The sequence below is a fragment of the Anser cygnoides genome, chromosome 18 (genome assembly GCF_040182565.1).
Source record: "Anser cygnoides isolate HZ-2024a breed goose chromosome 18, Taihu_goose_T2T_genome, whole genome shotgun sequence".
NCBI classification, from domain to species: domain Eukaryota; kingdom Metazoa; phylum Chordata; class Aves; order Anseriformes; family Anatidae; genus Anser; species Anser cygnoides.
The window spans coordinates 11,369,802-11,392,975 of NC_089890.1; the positions used below are offsets into that span (position 1 = coordinate 11,369,802).

At 61.1% G+C, this 23,174-nt stretch overlaps 1 protein-coding gene across 2 annotated transcripts; it reads left to right on the top strand.

Annotated features, from left to right (window-relative positions):
- Positions 1-8,366: 8,366 nt before the first annotated feature.
- Positions 8,367-22,232, top strand: DUSP14 (dual specificity phosphatase 14). Of its 2 annotated transcripts, XM_066979548.1 has the most exons (3): positions 8,367-8,508; positions 18,412-18,500; positions 20,138-22,232. In XM_066979548.1, exon 3 carries the CDS (start codon positions 20,256-20,258, stop codon positions 20,850-20,852), a length of 597 nt encoding a protein of 198 aa, XP_066835649.1. In that variant the 5' UTR covers positions 8,367-8,508; positions 18,412-18,500; positions 20,138-20,255; the 3' UTR covers positions 20,853-22,232. The 2 variants fall into 2 exon arrangements, with proteins under 2 accessions (XP_066835649.1, XP_066835650.1); XM_066979549.1 differs by lacking the exon at positions 18,412-18,500 and having other exon boundaries at positions 8,376-8,508.
- The last annotated feature ends 942 nt before the right edge of the window (positions 22,233-23,174 follow it).

Genomic DNA, 23,174 nt, shown 5'->3' on the forward strand with positions numbered 1-23,174 from the left:
CACTAGGAGAGGAGATAAATGCACAACGGTGGCTGCGTGGATGTGGCACCAAGCTACCTAGCAAGTGCTACTATTTAAAGGAAAGCAGCAGCAACAAATGACCTACTGAAGACTGACACGAGGCCCGTAGAAATTGAGATCGCATGGACCAGAAGTGCCAAGGGAAGGGACAAAGTTGTAAATGCATTTCCCTATTGTCTTTTAACACTAAACCAAAAGAAAAACTGCCTTTGCTCCTGCCCTGTCTGCTGTGCGATGATTTCTACAAAAAAGCAGTATGTGAGCCAGTCACTGGCTCTGTACCTGCTCTGAACACCCCAAAATCAGCTGCATCCCCACCCAGCACACGTGAGGAACCCCCCCTTTGCCCCAAAGGGCCTGAACAGGACCACGAACGTGACCTGCTTTGACCAAACGCTGCCGAGCTCTGTGCTTTGGGTAGCGCTAAATAATTCGGCCATCTGGACAGTGTCAGGGAGAAAAGATCTCTGGAGAGGGGAGAGCTGCGTTCCTTCAGCTGGACAGGAGGGGAACCAGAAAAGTTTTCCTTTCCTGGGGAAGCAGGGCTGGGATCTTTCCCTCGCAGAGCATCAAAGCACAGAAACAACAGGTTTTTCTCCTTTCACAGGGCATCTCCAAAGCAGGGAAGGTAGCAGGCTTCCAGCGCGCCTGTGCCAGGCTCAGCACCTCCTTGCTGCGCCTGTCGCCTCTGACTGCCAGGCCCCAGCACAATTCACTCGTGCCGGGAAAGGGCTGGGAGGAGGCTGCGGGGTTACGAGGCTCCGTGGGAGCTGGGCTCGGGGCTGAGGCGGGGGCTGAGCCCCATCCACGTGCACCCCCCTGCACCGCAGCCTGGGGACCGGTGGCAGTCACCGGGGACACGGCGATGGCAGGGTTCTGGGTACCGAGCTTCACCGCTTGTAACGCCAGCTGGGGCCAGAGCGGGTGACGGGAGGGGGCACGGCGGGGGCCTCCTCCTCCGGGAGCTCTCAGTAAAACGAAGCCCAGCGAACACAAAACAAATCCCACCCGAACAGCTCCGGCCGAGGCTGAGCTCACCAGCTGGGGACAAGCTCAGCTGGACGGATTTCACAGCAGGTCGGGCTTCCTGGAGCAAGTTTCTCCAGGGCACGATTGCTCCAGCCGGCGCCAAGAATCCCTTCGGTGAGGAACGCTGCGCGTTTCCCCCTCTGCTCTCCCAGGCACCGCTAAGCAGAGAGGAGGGAAGGCGACGGGGAGGCCCCTTCCCCTTCTCGCTGCCCACCTCCTCCAAGCTGCTGCCGCCCCCCGCCCCGAGCCATTTCCCGGCACGCAGGGAAGGTGGGCTTGGGGACAAAGCCACCCCCAAGCTCCCGGCTGCCTCGCTGCCATGCCAGTCCCTCCTGCTTTAAACCCCAGCTCCTCACAAAATGTCTCCGCCGCTGCCTGCCAGGCCCGGCCCCAGCCTCCCAAGAGCTGGCTGTCGCGGCGGTGTCGCTCGGAGAGGGGGGGGGATCTATCTTTATCCGCGCTGGGAAGCGCCATGTGCGGCGCTGGCACCGTGCGAGTAATTAACAATAACGAAAAGTTGGGGTTGCCATGGATATGGTGTTCTATTTACAACGTGCATCTCTCCCAGCACCCGGACCCGCGCAGCAACCCCAGGAAATCAGGAGCCCATTCACAGCCTCGGCGCGTGCTTTTATTTTTAACGGGGGCGCTGCGGCATCGGGGGCGGCACGCGGGGGTCCGGCGCTGCCCTTCCTCACCCAGGCCCCTGGGCAGCTGCCAACAGCACAAAGAAACCCGGCAAAATGCTTGTCAGACACCCCAAGCTAACCGTTCGTGTTTTTTTGTGAACAATAATAAAAGACGGTCCCCACGCACCACTTGAGAACTTGGCTGCTAGCGGGCCCTCGTTGCAGACCCTGCTTTGGGGTCAGCGTTACTTCAGGGGAGGAAAATAAAACAGGAAAGAGCCTGCCCCTGGGTTTGTTCCGTGCGCGGGGCTCTCACGCACGGCGCTCGGGAACGCCAGAGCCTGTTGGCACACTGCGGGCTCTCTGCTAAGGATTGCAGTCGGTTTAATTAGAGACTCAGGTGAACATGAAAGATTAAATATGGAACAAGGCTGGGGAAGGATGGGAAGACGGCCAGTTTGGGTTCACGTGCCTATCTGGATCCCGGCAGCATTAATTACAGCGGAGCCCCGGCGATAGGGAGAGGCTGGAGCTGTTCCGTCCCCGCACGTTCTTGGTCACCCCTAACAGCCATCGCACGAGGCATGTGCAGGGCGAATCTTTGGCGCTGGTATTTGCCTGCCATTAAAAGCATCGGTATTATTTTTTTTTCCCTGACAGCTGCAGCCACGCCAGCAGCGAACACCCTCAGCCCTTCGGTGACTCAGAGCTGGGAGGTTTGGGCTGCCCGGACTGGGTCCCGGGGGCTCGTGCAGCCCCCAGCACAACCCCAGGCTCCCCAGCTCCTGACGGACGCAGCAGGCTGCGGCGGAGCAGATAACGCTGATAACAGAGTCGCAAAAAGCCCTACTTCTGCTGCCTGCTCAAGTTCCCTCAGGTGGGGCCGGTGAAACCTAAACCGCCTCCTTTCGGAGACGAACATCGCTGCTCTGCAACAGCAGCTTCTCAGCTCCCGGGTAGAGGAACGCCACGAGCCTCCTCCCGGCCTGTTTGGAACAAACGCAGAAAAATCCACTCGGAGCTGCCCCGCAGCAATTTCCTCTGCTCCTCCAACAAACTGGTTCAGCAGCCTTCCGGGAAAAACAGCGCGGGTTCGTCGGTACAGAGAAAGTGCGTGCAGCGGCACCGGGAGAGCCAACGCGTTCCCGCCCCGCGCGTGGGGCCGCCGGGGAGCACGCGCGTGTGCACGAACACCGCGGCCCCATGCACCGCTGCCCCTGGGCCCTGCAACTTTTCCCTAAGGAGCCGTTCATGCTTCTAGAGGGAACCACAGGCTGGGCCACGCACCCCGACCGCATCGGCACACCGCAGCAGTGCCAGGTGGAAGCGGCACGGGAACCCGAAAAGCGTCAGAGGGAGTAGGAAAGAGCAGGAGAAACCCGAACACAGGCGAGCGCTCAGGGTGGCCCAGCGTTTTGTACTCTCGTGGCTTGGGAAATCTTAGGGATTGCCTGGTCTGCACAGGTCGTGTCCTCGCAGCAGAGCGGGGCAGTCGCTGCCCGGGGACGGTGCTCTGGGGACAGCTGCCACCGCGTCCCCAAGAGGGGCTGAGGCTGCCTGCAGGCGCGAGCGGGACTGCGTCGGCCGTATCAGTGCTGGCCCTGTTTGCTAAACACCAAAGGGGCTTTAAGAGCGTCGCCGCGTGCAGGCAAAAGCATGAATGAGGCTGGAAATTCAGGAGACGTTTGAGGCCCCTGCAGCGAGGCAGAGACCCCAGCTTGGCCCCCCCAGAGACAGGCGGTGATGTGCGGGCTGGGACGGGAGAGGTGCAAGGAGGGATGAGCGCCCCAGGAGGCTGAGCTGCCGGCCACGTCAGTCCCTCAGCCCTCACTTCCCCGCAGCGTGTTTCCCCGGGGCACGGGGCACCACCACCCCCAGCGGGGCCGGAGGCACGCACGCACGCTGCGGCTCGCGTGGCTGCTCAGCCCCGTGACTCAGTGGACCAGCGCCCGGATGAAGCTCACCCCACCCTCCCGGCAGGATGGCGCCCCGGCACCCCTCTGCACCCAGCTTCTTGCTGAGGGAGCTGCCAAAACAGCCTGCACCAGGGGGCCCTGCACAGTCCCCACCTCTGTTCGCCCATCTGAGCAGCCAGCAGTGCAACAAGGGGACCCCCTCAAGCCAACAACCACAGCAGAGCTGCTTCCCATGACCCCGTGGAGCCCGCCGTCCCCCACAGGCGGAAGAGCAGAGGGAAAATTGGCCCCAGCGCGTGGTGCTTCCCCCGTGCAGGAGCGTGCAGGGATGCCCGCGCTGCCAGGGCGAGGCGCGAGGACGGCCCGCGGTGACTCAGCCTTGGCACACGCGGCTCCCCGCGGCCGGGCGCACCACGCCTGGGCTACGGAAGCACTTCCCGCTCCGCGCACCGGCCTCATGAATCAGAGCGCCGCGCGGGTTCGGGAGCACCACGTGCCTTTGCAGCTGACTGCCGAGGAGGCACCGCGGCCACCTCCCGGGCTCCGTGGGCACAGGAGCCGAGCTCTCCCCCTGCCAGGGGTCAGGGAGCACCAAGGACTCGCCCCATGGGTTGGATACACAACCCCTCTGCTTCCTCCGCCGCTTGAAAGCGAGCAAAAATCCCTGCTGTGTTTTGACATTCTCCTGCCTCCCCAGAGAGGCCTCCGGTGACCTATATTTGGCCACTCAAATCATCAGAGGTGACCTAAAGCTCAGGTTCTGTTTTCCCCCATTAACAAGCCATAGCCTGAACGCCTGCTCAGGGTTCCCTCTGCTCCGCGCTGTCACCTCGCATCTAACGAGAGGCAGCCGATGGCTCCTCAGCTGGATTTATCTGCGGGAGATCACTCTCCGCATCCCCACGGGTCCCCGAGGCTGTCACTTGCGGGCTGGGGAGCAAGGAGGGGAAAAGGCAGCACCCCAAAACCGCACCACAGCCCCCTGGGTGCCCCGAGGGTGCCGCTCAGCAGGGGCACGCACGCCGCAAGGACAGCGAACGCCCGCTGCCGAGCGGTTTAACTGCCCTGCCGTGCGCTCGCTGCTGTTCGTAAGGCAGGAGGTGCCGCGGCCCCAGGCCTCTCGCATCACGGCGGGTCCCTGCGCCCTTCCAGGGACGGGTAAACTCTCGTGTAACCATGGAAACTGGAGAGGATGGCTGGCGGCGGGAGCTGGATTCCTGCGCGCGGCGCTGGGGCCGCTGCGGAAACCGGCGAGCTGCTCCCCACTTGGGCGGCCGCGTGGCCACCGCTGATCACAGAGCAGGGCAGGAAAACACCCCGGTGATTAAACTAATGACCCTAATGACCGGCTGATGAACTGCGGGCCAGACGCACCCTTTGGGAATGCGCCCGGGACTGCGCTGCGCCACGCTCGCCCCAGGGATGACTGAGCTCTTCCTGGGCTCGAGGCTCCTCTTTGAGACACCACTGACCCCAAACACGGGGCCTCACGGAGGGGGCCTGGTCCTGCTTCACCTGTCTTGTCCCAGCACCATTTTTGTTTCTCTTCCAAGGGAAGAGAATCAGAATCTTTAAGGTTGGAGAAGACCTCCAAGATAGTCTGGTCCAACCACCCATAATGCACAACCCTACGTGTCTAGGGGAAGGAGGGGAAGCCTCCCATGAGCTGCCACCATCCCATACACACAAGGCAGCAGAAGAACACGTCTTTGGTGGGGACCAAGGACAAGCAGGGCCTGGAGTGCCTGGTGCCATGCATCCCCTCTGGCTGAAACTGCCCGTGCGAGAGCTGCCCGTGAGCAAATCCTGCAGAGGGGCTGAGCGTGGGGAGGAGACGATGTTTCCTTTTAACTCCTGTACCCGCTTCATTTGCTGCATCCTTGGGTCAAAGGCCTCCAGAGTTTCCCTCTTTGCCTGCTCTAACCCATGCTAAAAACACAAAGCTGCTGGCAGGGTGAAGGTTAAAAGCCCAAATTACGCCGGCACTAAAAGCATCCATCCGCCGCTGCACGAGTAGTTAAGAGCCGCCCGTGACAAGCAGCCGGCTCTGCCCAGGAATGCATTTCTCATTTTGTGGCAGGCAGAGGACAAGGGGGGGAGACGGGGGGGGCTGGTTGCTCAGTGCTTGGACGAACACTACGAGGCGCTGAGGCTGCCACCCTTAAAAACATCCTCACCGCTCTCTGTGCTGCCCATTGCTGACACCCCCCCTGCCCCCCAGATTTGGGCTGTGAGGGCTCCGAGGACACAGTCCCACTCCCCCCAGCCCCAAGCAGACACCCACGGAAGGTCAGTCTGTCTGGCAGCTCCTCGGCAGACCCGGGATCTCACCTCAGAGCCATCTGCAGAGGGGAACACCTCAAAACCTGCAGGGGTAACCCGACAGCCTACCCGTGATCTAACGCCCCGCTGTGCCCTCTGCTCTCTGACCCAGGGAAGAGCGTGCAGTGATTCCCATGCAAGGGGAAATAAACAACCCCAGCTGTACCCACACATGCTGAGAGCCAGCCCCCGGCTGCCAGAAGCACCAGGGACGGCTCCACGGCGCCGGGCAGAGGGGACCTGCTGCCCCGGGGTCCATCCCTGCCCGTGGTGCGGTGCCGCTCCACCGGGCAGGGGCAGAGGAAGAGCAGAGCAAATCTGACGCAACACAGAGGCGAAGCAAACCTCCAGCTCACAGAGCCGAAATCCTTACATTTTCATTTTTTGGCCTTTTGAGGTTTTCTTAATTTGTCTATTTTTGTTCCTCACCCACCTCCGCGCTGAATGTGATGAGCTCCTTGGCTGGAGAGGCAGGGTTTTAAGGAAGAGCACTGGCTGTTACAAAGCAGAGAGGCTCTTGGAAAAACAGCCTCTGGAGCAATAAACAGATTTGGTGCTGAAGGCTGTGAGGGACGGCTCCATCTGGGCTGCTGAGTCACGAAACCTACTGAAGTGAGATAAAAGCCAGAGGGCTCGGAGGTAAGGGAAGCTTCCTATTAGGGATTTTTGCTATTTTGGTCCAAACACACGACGACAGCAGCAGAAAACGAACAAAACCGAGCCAGGGTGGCGATGCTTCGGAGACTGCTGGCAAGGCTCTGGCAGCCGGGGGGTTAAAGCGGAGGCTGCTGCCTCCTCCTCCTCCTCCTCCCCTGTGTCAGGCCAGCGCAGCCCGGCTGAGCTCACAGGCTGCTCCCAGCCGACATGGTGGCGAAGGCAGGGGGGTGCAGACCCCGCCACCTTCGCCTCGAGTTCCCAAAAGCCCACCCTGCTGTGAGAGAAGGGACCCCAGCCCGAGGTGTCCCCTCAGCCCTGTTGTCCAGCTCCGTGTGTGCAGGGAGGTCCCAGTCCCCGAAGCACGGGCTCAGCTCCATCCTGACACTGTCCGCTCCCCATGGAGACCCCATAAGGGGACCCACCTCTGTCATGTCCCCCCCCATGCTGACAGAGTCCTCATGGGGACACAGCGTGTCCCACCCCTAACAGAGCCCCCACGCTGTCACATTCCCCCAGGGACCTGCCATGTCCCACATATACTCATCATGTCCCCACAGGGACTCTGCCACATCCTCATGGGGAACCTGCCGTGTGCCCTCATGGACTCTGCCATCCCCATCCCCACAGGGACCCCGCCATGTCCTTACAGTCACGTCCCCACTCAGTCACAACCCCACAGGGACCGTCTAACACTCCTACACGGACCCCGCTGTGCCCCACATATACTCCTGTCACGTTCCCAGGGGGACCCTGCCACGTCCCTACAAGAACCCTGTCAAGTCCCTAGGCTGTCAAACCCCCATGGGGACTCCCACACGTCCCCGCACAGACTCTGTAATGTCCCCACAGGGACCCCACCACGTCCCCACAGGGCCCCTGCCATGCCCCACACTTATTCTTGGCATGTCCCCACAGGGACCCCACTGCGCCCCACATATGCTCTTGTTCCATCCCCAGATGGGGGTACAGACCCTGCCACAACCCCAGAGGGACCCTGTCATGTCCCCAGACTGTCACACCCCCACAGGGACCTGCTCTGTCCCCTCACGGACTCTGCCACATCTCTGTCCACACAGGGACCCCACCACATCCCCACACAGACTGCGTAGTGTCCCCACACTGACACCCTCACAGGGACCCTGCTGTGTCCCCTTATGGCATTTGTAATGTCCCCTCAGCGACACACCCACAAGAACCCTGCTGCGTCCCCTCATGGAATTTGTAATGTCCCCAGAGGGGCCACGCCACGTCCCCACACGCTGTAATGGACACCCCTACAGGGACCCTGCTGTGTCCCCTCAGGGCCACATCTCCGTCCCCACACGTCCCCCACGGATTCTGTAGCGTCCCCATACACTGTAATGTCCCCACGGTGACACCCCTACAGGGACCCTGCTGTGTCTCCTCATGGAATTTGTAGTGTCCCCACAGGGGCCCCCCATGTCCCCACATGCTGTAATGTCCCCACAAGGAGCCTGCTGTGCCCCCTCAGGACTCCGCCACATCTCCGTCCCCACAGGGACCCCCCCATGTCCCCACACGGATTCTGTAGCGCCCCCACACACGGTGACACCGCCACGAGAACCCCGCCGCGTCCCCTCACGGAACGCGCCTCACGCCCCCCACGGGGGCCCCACCACGTCCCCACGCCCCGCCGCGGCCCCGGCCCGGCCTCGCTGCGCCTTTAAGGGCGGGCCGGGCGCCATCCGCTCCGCCCGGGGGCAGAGCCGGGCGGGCTCAGCCCCGCCGTAGCCGGGCAACTGCCGCCGGGCAACTGCCACGGGCGGGGGGCGGGCGGGGGGCGGGAGGGAGGGCGGCCCCGGCAGCGCCGCGATCAGGTGGCAGCGCCGCGACGGAGCCGGCAGCCGGCGGATAAAAGTGCTGCCCGCCGCCGCGGGACGGCCGCCGCGGAGCCGAGCCGCCAAGGAGCCGAGGTAAGCGCCGGGGCGGGTCCCGGTGCCCAGCGGGGGTCGGGAGTTGCGGGGCGACAACGCGGGGGGGGGGGGGGTAGAGGGGGGGAGCCCAACCCCGCCGTGCCGAGCCCCAGCCGAGCCGCCCCCGCCGCGGGCTCCCCGCCCGGCGCTGCTCTGCCGCCCCCCGGCCCCACCGCCCCGCTCCCCCCCCGGGGGCCGTCGGCCGGGCTCAGCCCCCCCCCGGGGGCCGCGCAGCAGCGCCGGATCGCGGCGAGCTGGGGCCGAGACCCCCCCGGTTAGGGCCACCACCGGCTGACAGCAGCCCCCCCCCCCCGGTGGTGGCGGCTTCAGGGGGACCGTGCGGCAGGGGAACTCCGTGAGGAGGCAAAGCCCCGCTGGGGGAACCCGGCTGGGGAGAGCCACCCCCTCCAGCTCCGTGCCAGGACAGCGAAGCTCAGGGCTCGGCCGCTTCCTCGCGGCTCTGGGTGCCGGCGAGGCACCCCCAGCCCTGCCTGACGCGCGTCGGGGTGCTGGGCGCCCTCGGCACCCCGCTACCAGGGCACCGCGGGGCCCCGGCGCGTGCCTGCGGCCGGCCTCAGAGCCACGCCGCCTCCCTGCGCGGCCCTTGACTCAGCTCCGGAGTGGCCGCTGTGAGCAACACCGGTAATCGATGCCCGGCATGTGGCTGCGGGGAGCCGGGGAGGATTATAACCTGTTCGACTGGACAGCAAATGAGTCTTTTATTCTGGAGCTCTGCGTATTGACGGGTGCCCTAATATCGTGTTGCGAGTTCAGTTTATCCCTAATGCCACTGCCACGGGAACGGTGGAGGGATTAGCACCGGCAAAACATTGTTTTCCTCTTATGATTCACCGGATCAGCTGTCCCTGCCCTGGCAGGGAGCGGATTCCTTCCCCCTGGGCCTCTCCGTCTACCTCCAGGCGTGCCGCTGTTCCCAGAGGCTGGGACAGGCTGGTTCTGCCTTCGCAGCACCGCCGCCCCGGTTCCCAAGCAGCGGGAGATGAGTCCCCAGTTTGGAGAGCGCTCGGCGGCTCCCACCAGCAGGAATCTGCCACCGTGCCGTGGCTGAGAGAACCCCGGTGAACATCAGGAGGGCAGCAGCAGCACAGCGGGTCGTAATCGACCCGTGCCCGACACACAGCACCATGCCCCTGCCGCGTGCCCTTCCTGCCTTGGGGGCCTTGGGCAAGGGCGCGAGCAGCCCCACTCCCTCTGGAAACAAAGGTGAAATCCCAGGGATTTCATCCAAACCCCAAGGGATCTGCTCCTGCCTCACGCAGCGCTTCCGTGTTGATCAGGACCATATGAAAGTCGCACGGTTTGACTCAGTGGCTGGACCCAACTGAAGTCTCCGAACTGGAGAGCTCAGGCTGGTTTTGCGTTCAGAAATATACCGGCTGTGGGGGAAATAGCCCTTAAAATTGGATACAATGGGAGGGAAGAAAGAGTGTGGAATGCTATACAAGAGACAGGGGTCTGCTTGAGCCTGTTTTGAGGGTCTATAATAGCTTGGAACCAGGCACACCGCGCAGTTGGGGTCCAGGTAGAAGTCAGGACAAGGAGAGGGAAGCAGCAGCCCAAAAGGACCATCGGTGCGAGGCCATCCAGCGGTGCCGTGGAGAAGCCTTCCCGGCTTGCTACCAGGAAGATATGGCCGCCCCTTCCTCCCATGGGCCTCACAGCAGGTTGTTTTCCCCTAGACGGCGAGGCTCATGCCTCAAACTGGGTACGGGAGCTCCTCCCAACCCCTTCCATCGCCAGGTACCCAGCCTCGCCACGTGCACGCTGAGTTACGGCTTCAAAGAGAGACGCTGAGCAACCGCAACGCGAACGGAAACGTCAACACCTAGCAGACAGGGCTCTGGTGTTTGGAAGTAGGAGGGAAATCCCTGGAGCACGGCCCCGGGCCTCCAGCACCTCGGGCAGCAAGCAGTAAGAGGGCAGCAAGCAGTAAGAGGGCAGCCGAGCTCGCTGCCCACCCTTCAGTGGGCACCGCAGGTGCACGGGGCACCCCCTGCTGCCTGCGTGACCGCTCAGCTCCTGCTGCCCAGCTCCTCTCCCCCTTTAGAAAACAAGGGCAGCCATCGGGGGTGTTGCTCCTGGCAGGACAGCTCTGCAGGTGCCTCCGCGTGCCCCCGGCATCCACGCGGGGCATCGTGGAGGCGGCACGGGCACCAGCGAGCCTTGGTTTTTCCCCCTCTGTAAACATCGCGGCCCCCCGCACGGAGCGCGGCTGCGTGTCTCCTCCTGTTCGGAGCGGGAGGCTGAGCAGGAATTCACCAGGCCAGGCGTCCCTATTCATGAGGGAAATTGGAATTCGCTCGCTGTCCCCTCTGCCGGGCGCCCGTCCATACCAACCCGGGCGCACGGAGCCTCGAGCTCCGCACCAGGAGACCAGGGGTGCTGGCCCTGGGCTGCTCGCATGGGAGGCGCTTGCTGCTGCATGTAAACTCGATTTCCAGCTAATTGATTAAAATCAGCCTCCCTTCCTGTTACCCTAAGCAACCCCATTGATGTGCTCACAAAGTGACCTCATTCCTTCCAGCTGCTGCGGGCAGGAGGCCGGGCACAGCCAGCCCGCTGCCGGCCCGCTCCCTTTCTGCTTTGCCTCCAGCTCGTGCTTTCTGCTCTTACAGCCCCTGCTGAACCGCTGCAGGGCCTTGGGATGCGTTCACAGCCCCTGCTCGCCTGCCTGGGGGGGGATCCCTCCACCCCAGGCCCATCAGCCAGGTTCACCAGGGAGCGCTGGGGTTGCCCAGGGAAGGCGGGCTGCGCTGGGAGTGCGCACCCGTTGGCAGAGCCCCCGGAAAGGTCCGGGCGAGCATCAGCGTGGAAGTACCGCACGATTTCCAGGGAGCTCGGGAGTGAACTCACAGCTGCCTTCAATTTTATGGGTTTTTGAAGTGGGCCAGCAGGGACAGTGCCAAGCACAGAGGTGCTCCCCCAGCGCACAGCTCTGCCGCGTCAATGAGAGGCGAAACCTCCAGCAGCATCCACGAGCCGAGCAGCCAGCCCGGCCCCGTGCCGTTCGGCTGTCAGGGAGGAGCTGGTGTCCCTCTTAAGGGACCGTGCAGGGCAAGGGAGGGAGCAGGGGAGCTTCTGAGCTCCGCCTGCGCTCCAGGTGCCACCACCTGGTGCCAAAGCAAGCCGTGCGCTTCAGAACAGCCGATCTCTCCTGACTTGCTTTGGGAGCAGAGGGTTGGAGAGCAGTGCCTGGCATTCAGCTGATGGCACACCTGACACCGCACACAACTCTAGGATCCAGTTCGTGCTTCCTCAAGGCTTTATAATGGTTTTTTAGAGAGGTTTCGTGCACCCAACCCGAGTTTTTAAGCAACATGCAGATGGCCACGCTACCGGCCTGGGCCCTGCAGGGGAGCCCCCTGCCTCTTGCTCCGAGCAGCAGACACCAAGCACAGCGCCCTGGATCACGCCAGGAGCTCCAAAATAACAGCTTTTTTTTTTCCCCCCCCTTAAAAAAAAAAAAAAAGACAGTTTGTTTCTCATGCATAAAATCAGCCTGCTGGTTGCCGAGGGAGACTTGTCCCCGAGCAGAGCAGCTGCATCGCCCAGCAGCGTATAAATACCAGCGCTCCGGGTCACACCGGCTCCCACCTCTGTCCTCCCCAGCAGCCGGGAGGTCTCCCCGCGGGGCGAGGGCTCCGCATGAAGCTGGCAGGCCCCAGCTGCCAGGGGAGAGGAGAGGAAGCAGAGGCGAGGAGGAGGAGGCGGCGGCAGGGAGCGGCGAGGCGCCCGTGGGCAGGCAGCCTCACGTGGGAGACGGCAGCGCACAGAGAGAGCGGGGAGAGGCGTGCAGGCAGCAGGAGAGCAGGCAGCCAGGGGCCCTGGCGGCTGGGGCAGGTAGCAGCCCTTCCTTCGGAGCCTTCCAGAGCCTCGGCCACCTGTGGGTTGTTGGTTTTTATTTTATTTTTGTTTTTCTGCTGCTCTTTTTGGTGCTGGGAGAGCAGCAAACAGGGGAGCCAGGCTGCGTGGATGCACCCAGCCGGGCGAACGCAGGCACCGCTAACCCCTTGCCCCATCGGGTCCCACCCAGGTGCTGGTGACCAACCCTTCCTCCCCTCTCCTGCAGCCTGCTCCTGACTCACGGAGGTGCCTTCTGTGTCCCTGCTGGCAGGGCAGGGGCCTGGCAGCCTCCAAACACACCTGCCGGGTCTGCCCTGCTCGGCTGGCAGCGGCAGAAGGGGCAGAGCACCGCCGGGCGCTCGGGAGTTAAGCTGCAGGCACACTGGGCTGCTCCAGAAGCTGCTTCCAGCCAGCTGCAAGGCATGCCCCCGACGCTCTGGAAACCGTATTTTGCTATCGCTCGTTAACCCCTCGCAAGTTCTCCCAGCGCGTTGCCCTGGCTGAACGCGTTTCCTCGGGTCGCTGAGCGATGAGGAGCCCAGGACCCTCCCGCAGCCAAGCCTGCGAAGGCAGCTGCGTGCTCCTGCGGGCACGGGGCACCCGGTTGTGCTGGGTGCTGTGCAAGCAGCCGGGCCTGCTCAGAGCTCCTGGGAGGCAGGTGGTTATCTGATTTAACATCAGACAGCTTCCATCCTGCGCTTGCCCAACAGGGTAACGCAGCCCGCGCGTAGGAATCGGCACGGGGATTGTCACGGCGTAAGGTACGGCGGGGGCATCCTTTGTCACACCCCACATCTCCCCCTGCCCCTCCTGTTTCCCCATGCCCAAACCAAACTGCCCATCCCTCCACGCTCCCGAGAGGGGCCTGGAGCACTCACAGCTCCCGGAGCACAGCCACGGGCAGCCGGAGGCAGGAGAGCAACGAGCCCCAGCGGAGCAAGCAGCTGCCGAGGAGCAAGAAGCCAGCAGGCTCAGCACATCCTCGCTGCCCAGGAGAGGCAGGGCTGCCCAACAGCCCCGAACCCGCTTCAAACTCCCCTGGACGCGGTACGAGCAAGGCCTGACCCTGGGAATGGCTGCAGTTTGTGCTCTCTGCTGAAATTTGTTTTAAATGCCGTTCTCCGAGACCATTTCCAAAGCAATTTTCTGTTCAGCCTGGCTAGGAAGAGCCCTGAGCAGGCTCATTCATTCAGCGCCTGCAATATTGACTCTTCTCTTTACTGCAGCATTAGAAAGCATTTGTCATCTCTAAAATGAATAACTTTACCTCTCCTGGGAAGGGGGAGAAGCTCGCTTCAATACTGACATTTCGTACTCCCAGCCCACAAACCTGCTTCGAATCCCAGATGATGCTCCGGGAAACAAACTGGGGGCTTCTGCTTCTCTGCCTTTTTGGGGAAGCACGGCTCCCGGTTCATTTTGTCCTCCTTCAGCACTGAACTCGCTGGGACGCCTCTCGGGCCCTGCCACCCGCTTCGCTCCGCAGCGTCCCTGCTGTCCCCAGCACCGCACAGCCCTCCCACGGGCTGCAGGGAAGAGCAGGACGCCGAGGGCAGCAGCAGCAGAGGCCGGAGCAGGACCAGCCGCCCCTCCGGGGATCTGGCCACCGAGTGAGGCGTCTGCAGGACCTCAGGCAGCCCCTGGGGAGCAGGGGAGACGTTTTCACCTCTTCCAGGTGCGTTACTACTGTGCTACTGCCACACAGACCAGTACCTGCTGCAAGCCTCACTCCGGCCACTTAGGAACAAGTCAGTGCCTCTGCTCTCAAGCTAAAAGAGCCCTTAAAAATCATCCAAAACAACAAAGAAGTCAGAGGAAAGACTCCCAGCAGCCCCAGAATAAGAAACACGAAGCTCAGACTTGCCAGCTCATTGTCTGAGCCCAGTAAGCGAGGCCCTCTCATGTCCTAGAGACCGCAGCGTGTTTAACTGTGACCTCTGCCTGTGTTTGCCTCAGCCTTTGGAGCTTTCAGGGGTGTTTTCAAGCCTTTCTCAGGAGGTCCGGGGACCAAGAATGTTCTCCTGTGGGACTTTCAGCCTTCACTAACAGAGCTGTGTTTTGGGAACCAAAAAGAGAGGAGGAAATCCCAACTATTGGGAGATTTGGAACAGAAGACCCGCAAGCGCTGCCAGCAGCAGCCTTTCTGAGGGAGCGGAGCGTCCGATATTCAAACCGTCATACAGGTGTTATCTTACCGCTTCTGAAAACCCCCTTGCCTGGAGAGGAGCCCCTCCACCATCAGGAAACCCAGCCTGAGTCGGTGGCAAGCTGGCATCGCGCTCAGCTGCCCCTCCAGCCCTACAGAGATGGGCACAGGCAGCCTCACAGGGATCCGCTTTCACGGGCCTCCCCTGCAGCGGGGCACCTGCCCCATCTCCTGGGGGACCAGCCACGGAGGAACCACACAGCTCGGCCTCTGCGCACAGCAAAAACAGCCACGGTGCCCGACGCGAGCTCGCCAGACTTACCCCACGCAGCGACGTAGCGTGCTGGAGGCACCAGGCGAGGACAACCAGTCCCCGGGGGCAGAAGCGAGGTCCCCGCTGCAGCAGGGGCTGGGGAGGCAGCGCCCCGTCCCCACAAACCCCTCCTGGGGAGAGCTGCGCGGAGGGGAGCTGGAGGCTTTGGAGACCAGGCTTATCTCCGGGCTGTAATGACCCAATCGCTTCCCCCACCCCTCGTTAAGCAGATGAGGGACACGGCAGAACCCTCCAGTTCCCTGGGGGGAGGAGGCTGTGCTCGTCCCCACCCCTGTGCCACGGGGCACCCCAGGGACCCTGTGCCACCGGGGCTGGGGAGCCCCAGGACCCCACGCCGGGGTCCCCAGCGGGAGGAGCACACGGCGGCAAGCCGGCGTCTGTGGATGGGGAAGCGCGAGGCAGAGCCTGGAAGGAGTTTGCTGTGGGTCAGGGCTGTTGCAAGATTAATTAGCCTGTTAATTGGGATCAGCTCAGCGACGAGGGTGCTGTGGCAGGAACACCTGGTGGCAGCCAGCCCACCGGCGAGCCGTGCTGCGCCCCGAGCCTCTCCTTGCGTTTGCGGGGAACAACAAAACCCCCGTGCCGAGAGCAGGGGAGGCGCCGGGCCTGCAGCAGGGCGGTTCGGGGGGCTCTGCGTGCTGGGGACCCTGCTGCTCCCCTGCGACTGCCGCTGCCACGCAGGGACCGCGGGTGGCACAGCCGAGGGCTGGCTGCGTGTGGCTCGTTTCGTCTTCAGCCGGTTCCCTCGCTGGTTTTTTGGTTTTTTTTTTTTTTTTTTGCTTGTTTTGCCTGGAGCAGAGGCTGGGAAGAGCCGCTTGGCTCCTTCCCCGTCTCCCTGCCCCAGCGCGACGATGGGAACCGCTGCACGGCGCGGAGCAGCGCGGGGTCACAGCGGGGGCCGGGCCGGGATGAACTCGGGGGCGCTAAGGAAGGCAACCGGCGCTTCACGGGAGCGAAGCGGCAGGCTTCAGGGAACCTTTGTCCGAAGTCGGCTGGGGGCCAGGCGTGAGCGATGGGAGAAAGCTCCCAGGGGCAGCTGAAGCCTCTCACCGCCACCTGAAGCGGCCGCGCCGCACAGGAGGCAGCCCCGCCACCCGTGCCCGGTGAGACCCCCCCCCCCATGTGCGTTTTCAGGCTCCCGCGGGCCGGCAGCTGCTGAGCCCGCTGCGTGGGCAGGAGGCCCGAGCTGTCACAGGCCCCGGGCGGCGCGCTGCGGTCGGTGGCACCCCCATCCCAGCCAGCTCCCGCTGCACAGCCGTGGCGCGGGGAAGGGCCGCGCTCCTGGCAGCCCCCCGCGGCGCCGCGTTGGGTCCGAGCGCAGCAGCCGTGTCGGCCGCTTACATAACGCGGACCTCGGCGAGACGTTAACCGTTTCTGGAGGAGAGCGGCGGCAGCGCTGCCAGCGAGCAGCCGTTCTGGGGCCCCTCCGGCCTGCCCCGGGGAGGTGGCACGTAACCGAGACGTGGGCCTGCGGGCGCGCTGCCTGCGCTCCCAGCCGGCCCCAAAACCGCCCCGGTGCCCCGCTGCTGCGAGCAGGGGCGGCACAGACATCCCTCGTGCCGCTCCCCTCCTCCTGGCTGAGCGGTGGCCTCTGTAGCAGGGAGCCTCTCGTCCGACTCTGTCCGTCCTGGCCGCGCGGTGCCGTCGCGGTACGCGGGCAGCTCGCTGCCAGCCCCGGCGCCTGCGTTGTTTGCCGAGCGAGCCCAGCCCGTCACATGCAAATGTCCGGATCAGTCGGTGCCTGCGAACGGGAGCTGCGTTATGGAAAGCAGCGGGGCCCTTCCCAAGGCGCCCCGAGTGCCCCTCACCCCCGAGGGGCCGTGGCAGCGGCGAGCAGCCGGCTCCAGGAGCGGACACCGCCGGCTGTCGCAGCCCCGCTGCCAAACCAAGCCCTGCTCCCACCGCCGAGACCAGCCGGCTCGGCCATCTCAACGTTTTAAGACCAAAAGGTTCTCTCCGCTGGCTTTTGACGCGTTAGAGCTCATCTTTTAATCAAAATACGAATCCTTGGGCTGAGGAGGAAACGTGCGCGGCACCGGAGAGCGACGCGCCCTGGCACGGAGCGGAGGAGGGCAGGATCACGCCGGCACCACACGGAGCTGGGGCTGCAGGACCCCGTGGGGACACGGCGACGTCTGCAGCCCCACGGGGCCAGCAGCACGCACCGACCGGGGCTGGCTGGGGCCTGGGGTGCAGCAGAGGCTGCCTTCAGGCTCACAGCTCCTCCGGCGGCGATGCTTTGTGCCCAAGAGGACTGTTGGTGTAACAAAAGCCACCCTTCTCCCCACTGCCTGGCACCTGTGGATCAAATCGGGGCTGGCCCAGGGGTGCTCAGGCAGCGTGCGGTGCTCGCAGAGGTGGGGTGAGCCCCGTGGGTGGGCCCGGGGACTTCTGTGGCAGCCCGTAGCGCGTGCCCTGCCGTTCGCTAAGGCCAAATCCCAGAGGGACCCGAACCCCGACCACCCTGCTGGCTGCCGGCTGCGTCGCTCATGCCACCGGGAGGACTCGGGAGATGTTTCTGTTCAGGTGCCGTGCGTGGTCTCGCTAACCCGGTGACAAATGAGCGAACGAAGGCCTGGATTCAGCAATTTGTAAGGGAAACCGGCGGGGCCCTCCCTGTGCGCTCCTGGCCGGGCTCCGCAGGAGCAGCCCTGCCCCGGCCCCGCGGCTGCAGCGTGTTTGCGGGTCGCCTCCACGCTAACGCTTCCCAGCCCTCCTGGAGGGAGGCGTGGAGCTAAAAATCCTGTTTGGGTTTGCCTTCTGCCTGCTCCCAGCTCCGCCAGAGCTCCCGGCCCGCCCTGCCTGCCGGCAGCACCGCGCACGCTGCCTGCCCAGCGCCGGCACCCGCCAGCAGCCCCAGGCCCGCTTCCCCTCGCTCCCTGGCCATGCGGTTTCCTTCCTCGTTTTATGGCCACGCAGGGGGAAGCCGAGCCCTTTCCCCTGCTGTCCCCGGGGGCACGGCCGCTAGCCGCGGCGCGAGGCTGGCTTCTCGGAGCTGCTCCGGGGGCAGGCGCTGCTCACGCTCTCCCTGCGTGGGCTCGCGCTCCTGCAGCACATCCCCGCGGGCGGCTCTGCTGCTGTTCCCGTGCTGCGCCCACGCTTCTGGGATTTGTTCATTTTGGGCTAGCTGGAGGAATACAGGAAGGGGGGGTGCTCCCCCCCCCTCCCCGGTCCTCTGCTTCCCAGGGGAGGGATGCTGCAGCTCTTGGCGCCAGCTCTGCCCCTTGCCCCTGCAATCCCAGCGCCTCCCCTGCTGGCGTGGGCCTGGGGAGGGGGAGTTCATAGCACAGCCCTTGCAGAGGGGCTCCCAGAGGAGAGAGCTTTCAGAAACTCAGATTCACCCCGGAGCTCTGGGAGTAGGAGAGAGCTTGACGGATGCTGGAGGCAAGGGCATGTTTCTAAGGCTCGTGGTGGAAGAGGAAAACCCCAAACGCTTCCCAGGTGCCCTTGGTGCAGGGAAGGAGAACTTAGGGTGAATTCCTTGGAGGGGGGAGCTCCTGGTGTCCTGGCTGGGCCCACAGCCTGATAACTCCCACGTTTTCTTCTCTTCCCATCTCAGGGCTGGACACGCTCCACGGGACACCCCAGCTGCAGCAGCCCACCGCGTCCGGGTGCCGGTCGGTGACTTGGACCAGTTTGTTTCAGAGTGTAAGCGCCCAAATCCTTCGCGTTGTCAGTAACAGACATCTGGGCAGGGATTTCCCATGCTCCAAGACCTCCATTCCTTTGGAAAAACACCACCTTCACTGCTGCTCCGGCTGGGTGGCTGTGGCTGGGGAGGGGGGGGCTGCAGGAGAAGCTGGGCGCTCGCAGCTGCAGCAAAAATCTTCCCGGTGGGGCACGAACCCTCGCAGCGCCCGCGCGTCGGGCCCACGGTTTCAGGAGCTGCTCAAGTAGCTGCCAGCAGGGAACAAGCCACAGAGGAGACTGCGTTATGCTCGTTAAGTTACCATACTGCAAATGCGTGCCAAAAATGCGCTGGCAGCGCTAGCAGCCGCTGCTGTGACCTGCCGGCGTTTCCCAGGGCCCGGGCCGCGGGCAGGCCGCTGCGCTGTGGTGTCAGGGTGTGCGAGGCGCAGCCCTTCGGGGGGGACCCAGCTTGGCTCTGCCCCCACCTCGGCCTTCCCTGGGAAACAGGGAAGGAAAAAACAGGTAGGGAAAGCAGCAGGGAGAGGTGGCACCTCTGGGAACCGCCACGGCCCCCTGAGGCGGGCAGTGCCACGCCGGGAGCGCTGAGGGCTCCGAACCTGGGCGCTGACTGCTGGGGGCAGGCACCCTGAGCACCACCCGGAGCCCACGTGGAGCCCGAGGGCACCACGGGTGGGCTCAGACATGCCTGGGAGGTGAAGCAGCAGCTCCGCAGCCCCGGGGCAGTCCCAGCTGGAGACAGCACAGGCAGAAGTGACTTGCAGGTTATTAATGCCCCAGGGCTCGTCCCCAAGCTTACAGCTTCTCCGCTGGCTTTGGGGAAGTCCTAAAGGAGTAGGGGAGATAAAAGCAGGTATTTCGTTTTGAACTCTGGCCTTTGAAAAAGCAGGAGTGCCCGGATCTCGTCCTTCCTGGGGCCCACAGCAGGCGAACCCAAGCCTCTGCAGCGCGTGGCTCTCTCCAAAACGTTCGTCAGTCATTACGGCAGCAGGAAAAGAGCCTCCCTTGTCCCTACCTCTGCTTCAGTTTTACTCCCGGCTTCTGACATAACCAGGTCACTCTTTCCACACTTCCCCAGCCTCACGGAGAGCCGATTAGTGATCTAGATGGACATGACTCACCGCCTTTTCTAATGAGCAACTTTCCTATGTTTATGTATTTTGGCAGGGCCTTTCATATACCTAAAAAAAAAAAAAGAAAAAGAAGGGTGGCACTGGGAGAGGGCAGGGTAAATTGCTGGCATCCGTATCCAGCCTGAGCTTCTCACCTTCCCCTTGGACTCCAGCCAGCTGTGAAGTTGCTGCTTTTGAATGCGAAAAAGGTGTAACTAATCTTCCACGCGCTAATCTGGTTGAAATTCTGTCCGGGCCCAGAGGTAGACTGCCTAAGCCCTTGACGAGTAATTGGACCTAATTAGGCTGGAAGATTTTTCTTTTGGTTAATATCTGTCCTGGCAACGCCCGGGGGCCCCGTGGTAATAAGCACTGTACAAACCCAGAACAGCCTTACCCTGCCGAGGTTTGCCGGTAGCGGGGTGTCCAGGCCACAGCGGGGTGAGTTGGGTTTTCCTTCTCTTGCACAGACGTGGTCTCAGCGGACAGCCGCCCCGCTCACGTGGTGTTGCTTGTGTTTTGCAGTGACTAAGCGGTGGAAGCTCTCGCTGTCCTAGCGCCGCCAGGCCAGACAATCCTTCCCTTGGCTGAAGATCCCGTTGGATCCCTTCCCATAATGGAAGTGTGAGCGCCAAGATCCTCCATGACCTCCAGAAGCCACAACTCCTTACCGAGAACTCTGATGGCTCCACGAATGCTCTCTGAAGGTGCCCTCGGGGGCATCGCCCAAATCACCCCCTCGCTGTACCTGAGCCGGGGCAGCGTCGCCTCCAACCGGCACCTGCTCCTGTCCCGGGGGATCACCTGCATAATCAACGCAACCATCGAGATTCCCAACTTCAACTGGCCCCAGTTCGAATACGTGAAAGTGCCTTTGGCTGACATGCCCAACGCCCCCATCTCCCTGTACTTCGACAGCGTCGCCGACAAGATAAACAGCGTGGCGCGGAAGCACGGGGCCACCCTAGTCCACTGCGCGGCCGGCGTGAGCAGGTCGGCCACGCTGTGCATCGCCTACCTGATGAAGTACCACAAGGTGTCCCTGTTCGAGGCATACAACTGGGTCAAATCGAGGCGCCCCGTTATACGCCCCAACGTGGGCTTCTGGAGGCAACTGATAGACTACGAGAGGAAGCTGTTTGGGAAGACGACGGTTAAAATGGTACAGACACCATATGGCATCATCCCAGACGTTTACGAGAGAGAGAGGAGACCCCTGATGCCTTACTGGGGAATTTAATGGGACTGCAGACAGGAAGCACAACAGAAGGGACACGCTGTTCTGAGTCGGCCAGACTGGAGACATTCCCTTCTCTTTCTACAGCCAACTTTGGTTCTTTACCATACAGCAGAACCTCAACTGATTCTCACCTCACTAACCTGCAAGGCCAACGGTTCCCTTCGACGCATTTCTCTCTACAGGGATTCCCCATCCATATTTCTCTGATTTAGCAGAACGAGGTCTCCTTATAAGTTTATTCTCCTTTCATAAACCTTCCCTCTCTTTTTAGTCAGTTTATTAGTATCCTACGAGGAAAGGCCTAAAAGGCATTTGGCAGAGTTGATGAACAAAGTGCGCTTTGTGATGCGGTAGCCTGGATATTTCTTTAATAGCTTGTTTGCTTCCTTGCAAAATCCTGTAGTGGCTAGGGAGCGGCACTAGCACAGACCGAGGAAAGTCCTGCTCTAAGGCAGGGGGTTCTACCAAGAGCCAGGAAGGAAGGAGTGGAGTTGTGTTGCTAGTGCTGGTGTTTTCTTTAACAGCTGTAGTGACTCTCAGTATATAGTGTTTGAGATCTTTAGTCAGCTCTTAATCTGTATTAAAAGTCAAAAAGAGTGAAGTCAGTCCGTGTCAGCCACAAGTAAAATAAAATCTGAAAGATTGGAATCAAAATAAATACAAAGTCCTTTTTCACTCATTCCATGCCAGGGCAATAGTCCTGGAATACACTTACACTTCTGAAAAATACTGGTGTTTTTTGTGGGTGGAAAGTAAACAGAATTTGTCCATGTGTGGCTCAAGACAGATGCGGGAGGTTAACCCTTCCTGCACTGACCAGCCAAAGAAACGTTTAGGAAACTGTGTGCATGGCCACCTTCCAAAAGGGCTGAGCTGTGTTTTCTAATATTCAATCAACCAGTAAATTGGAAGTAGGTAAATCCGCTTGATTACTTAGCTCTAAGTACGGTCGTGATCTGCCTTAGCCCATTTCTAAAACACTTCATTATGTCCTCAAGGTTATGTTGCATTCTAGAATTATTCCGCACAAAAAGGCGATCTGTGAAACCTCCCGGACGAGGATGGCTTTATGGAGAAGGCTTTGCCTTGTTCTGTTCGCGATGAGAAAGATTCCAACCTGAGAAGTGGGAGAAACCTTCCCGTGGTGTAGCCCCTGCGAGCCGAACATCGCTCCCCTCCCCGCGGATAGCGGGGACCGGGTTTCGTTAACACATCACCAGGAGAACAAAGCAAGCCCCTTCCTCAGTGAGACGTTTGTGTCCTCTGCTGCATCTCAGGAGGAGGAGCACGCAGATTGCTGGATGCTGAGATAGCTATCTGATTTAAATGAGATTCTATACTTGTAAAAAAAAAAATCAATAAAGATTAAACAAGAACATGTGTTGGCTTCCTATTCAGAACTGTGCTAATGTATCTGAAGTAACAGTGGGAACATGGTGTAATCCTGAGCAGGGGCTTGATACGAGTCTGGAGCTTAGTCTTGAGCAAAATAACGTGATCTGTGCCAGTCACTTGGCTGATCTGTTCTCAGTCCATCCAGGGGTCCTGCAATTCCTGACCATCATCAGGAAAGCCAGGCAAGTCCTTTGGCTATTTCAAAATCAGTTACTGCAAATTCCTCCATACTGCAAAGTCCAAAGGAGTTTCCTACATGCAACTACAGCCCCTTCCACCTGGAAACCCTTTTTTTTTTTTGATCTAGGATGCACTTAGACAAAACTGCAAGTGAAAAAGCCAAAGTACTGCAGCACTTTTTCCTAACATCAATGCATGCATCTCAGAGCAGTCCTGCACCAGCAGAGGAAGTCTTTTGCCCACTGAAATGAGCGAGTTTTTTTTTGCCACAAGCTGTGAACAGGTCAGGTTTCGCTGGTTGTCTCTCCTGGCAGTGCAGTGACAAGCAGACAGGAGACAGACTGCCCATCTAAAAACTACACTCCGCTCATCTTCCTCCCCAGTTAAACTGCACCGGGGCAATGGTAAGCAAGAAAATGAACTAGAGATTAAAAATGAAGACTGATAATTAGTCTGCAGACATTCTGAAAGCATGACATATTAGAGGGGAAAAAATCTATTTTCCAAGTTAAACACCTAAAAATTGACCATGTATAATTTAACAATATTATAATATTAATAATATTGTTTTAAAATATAATTGCCTGATACAGCACATCATGAAATAAAGACTTCATTAATAAAAAATACCCAGTAAAGATTATATTATGGAGAATTGCCATGGTATTAATACTTAGCGGTATTTCTCCGCACAAATTCCTCGTTGCAAGAGCAGGTATCTACCTGAGTGGTTTTCCCCCTCAAAAT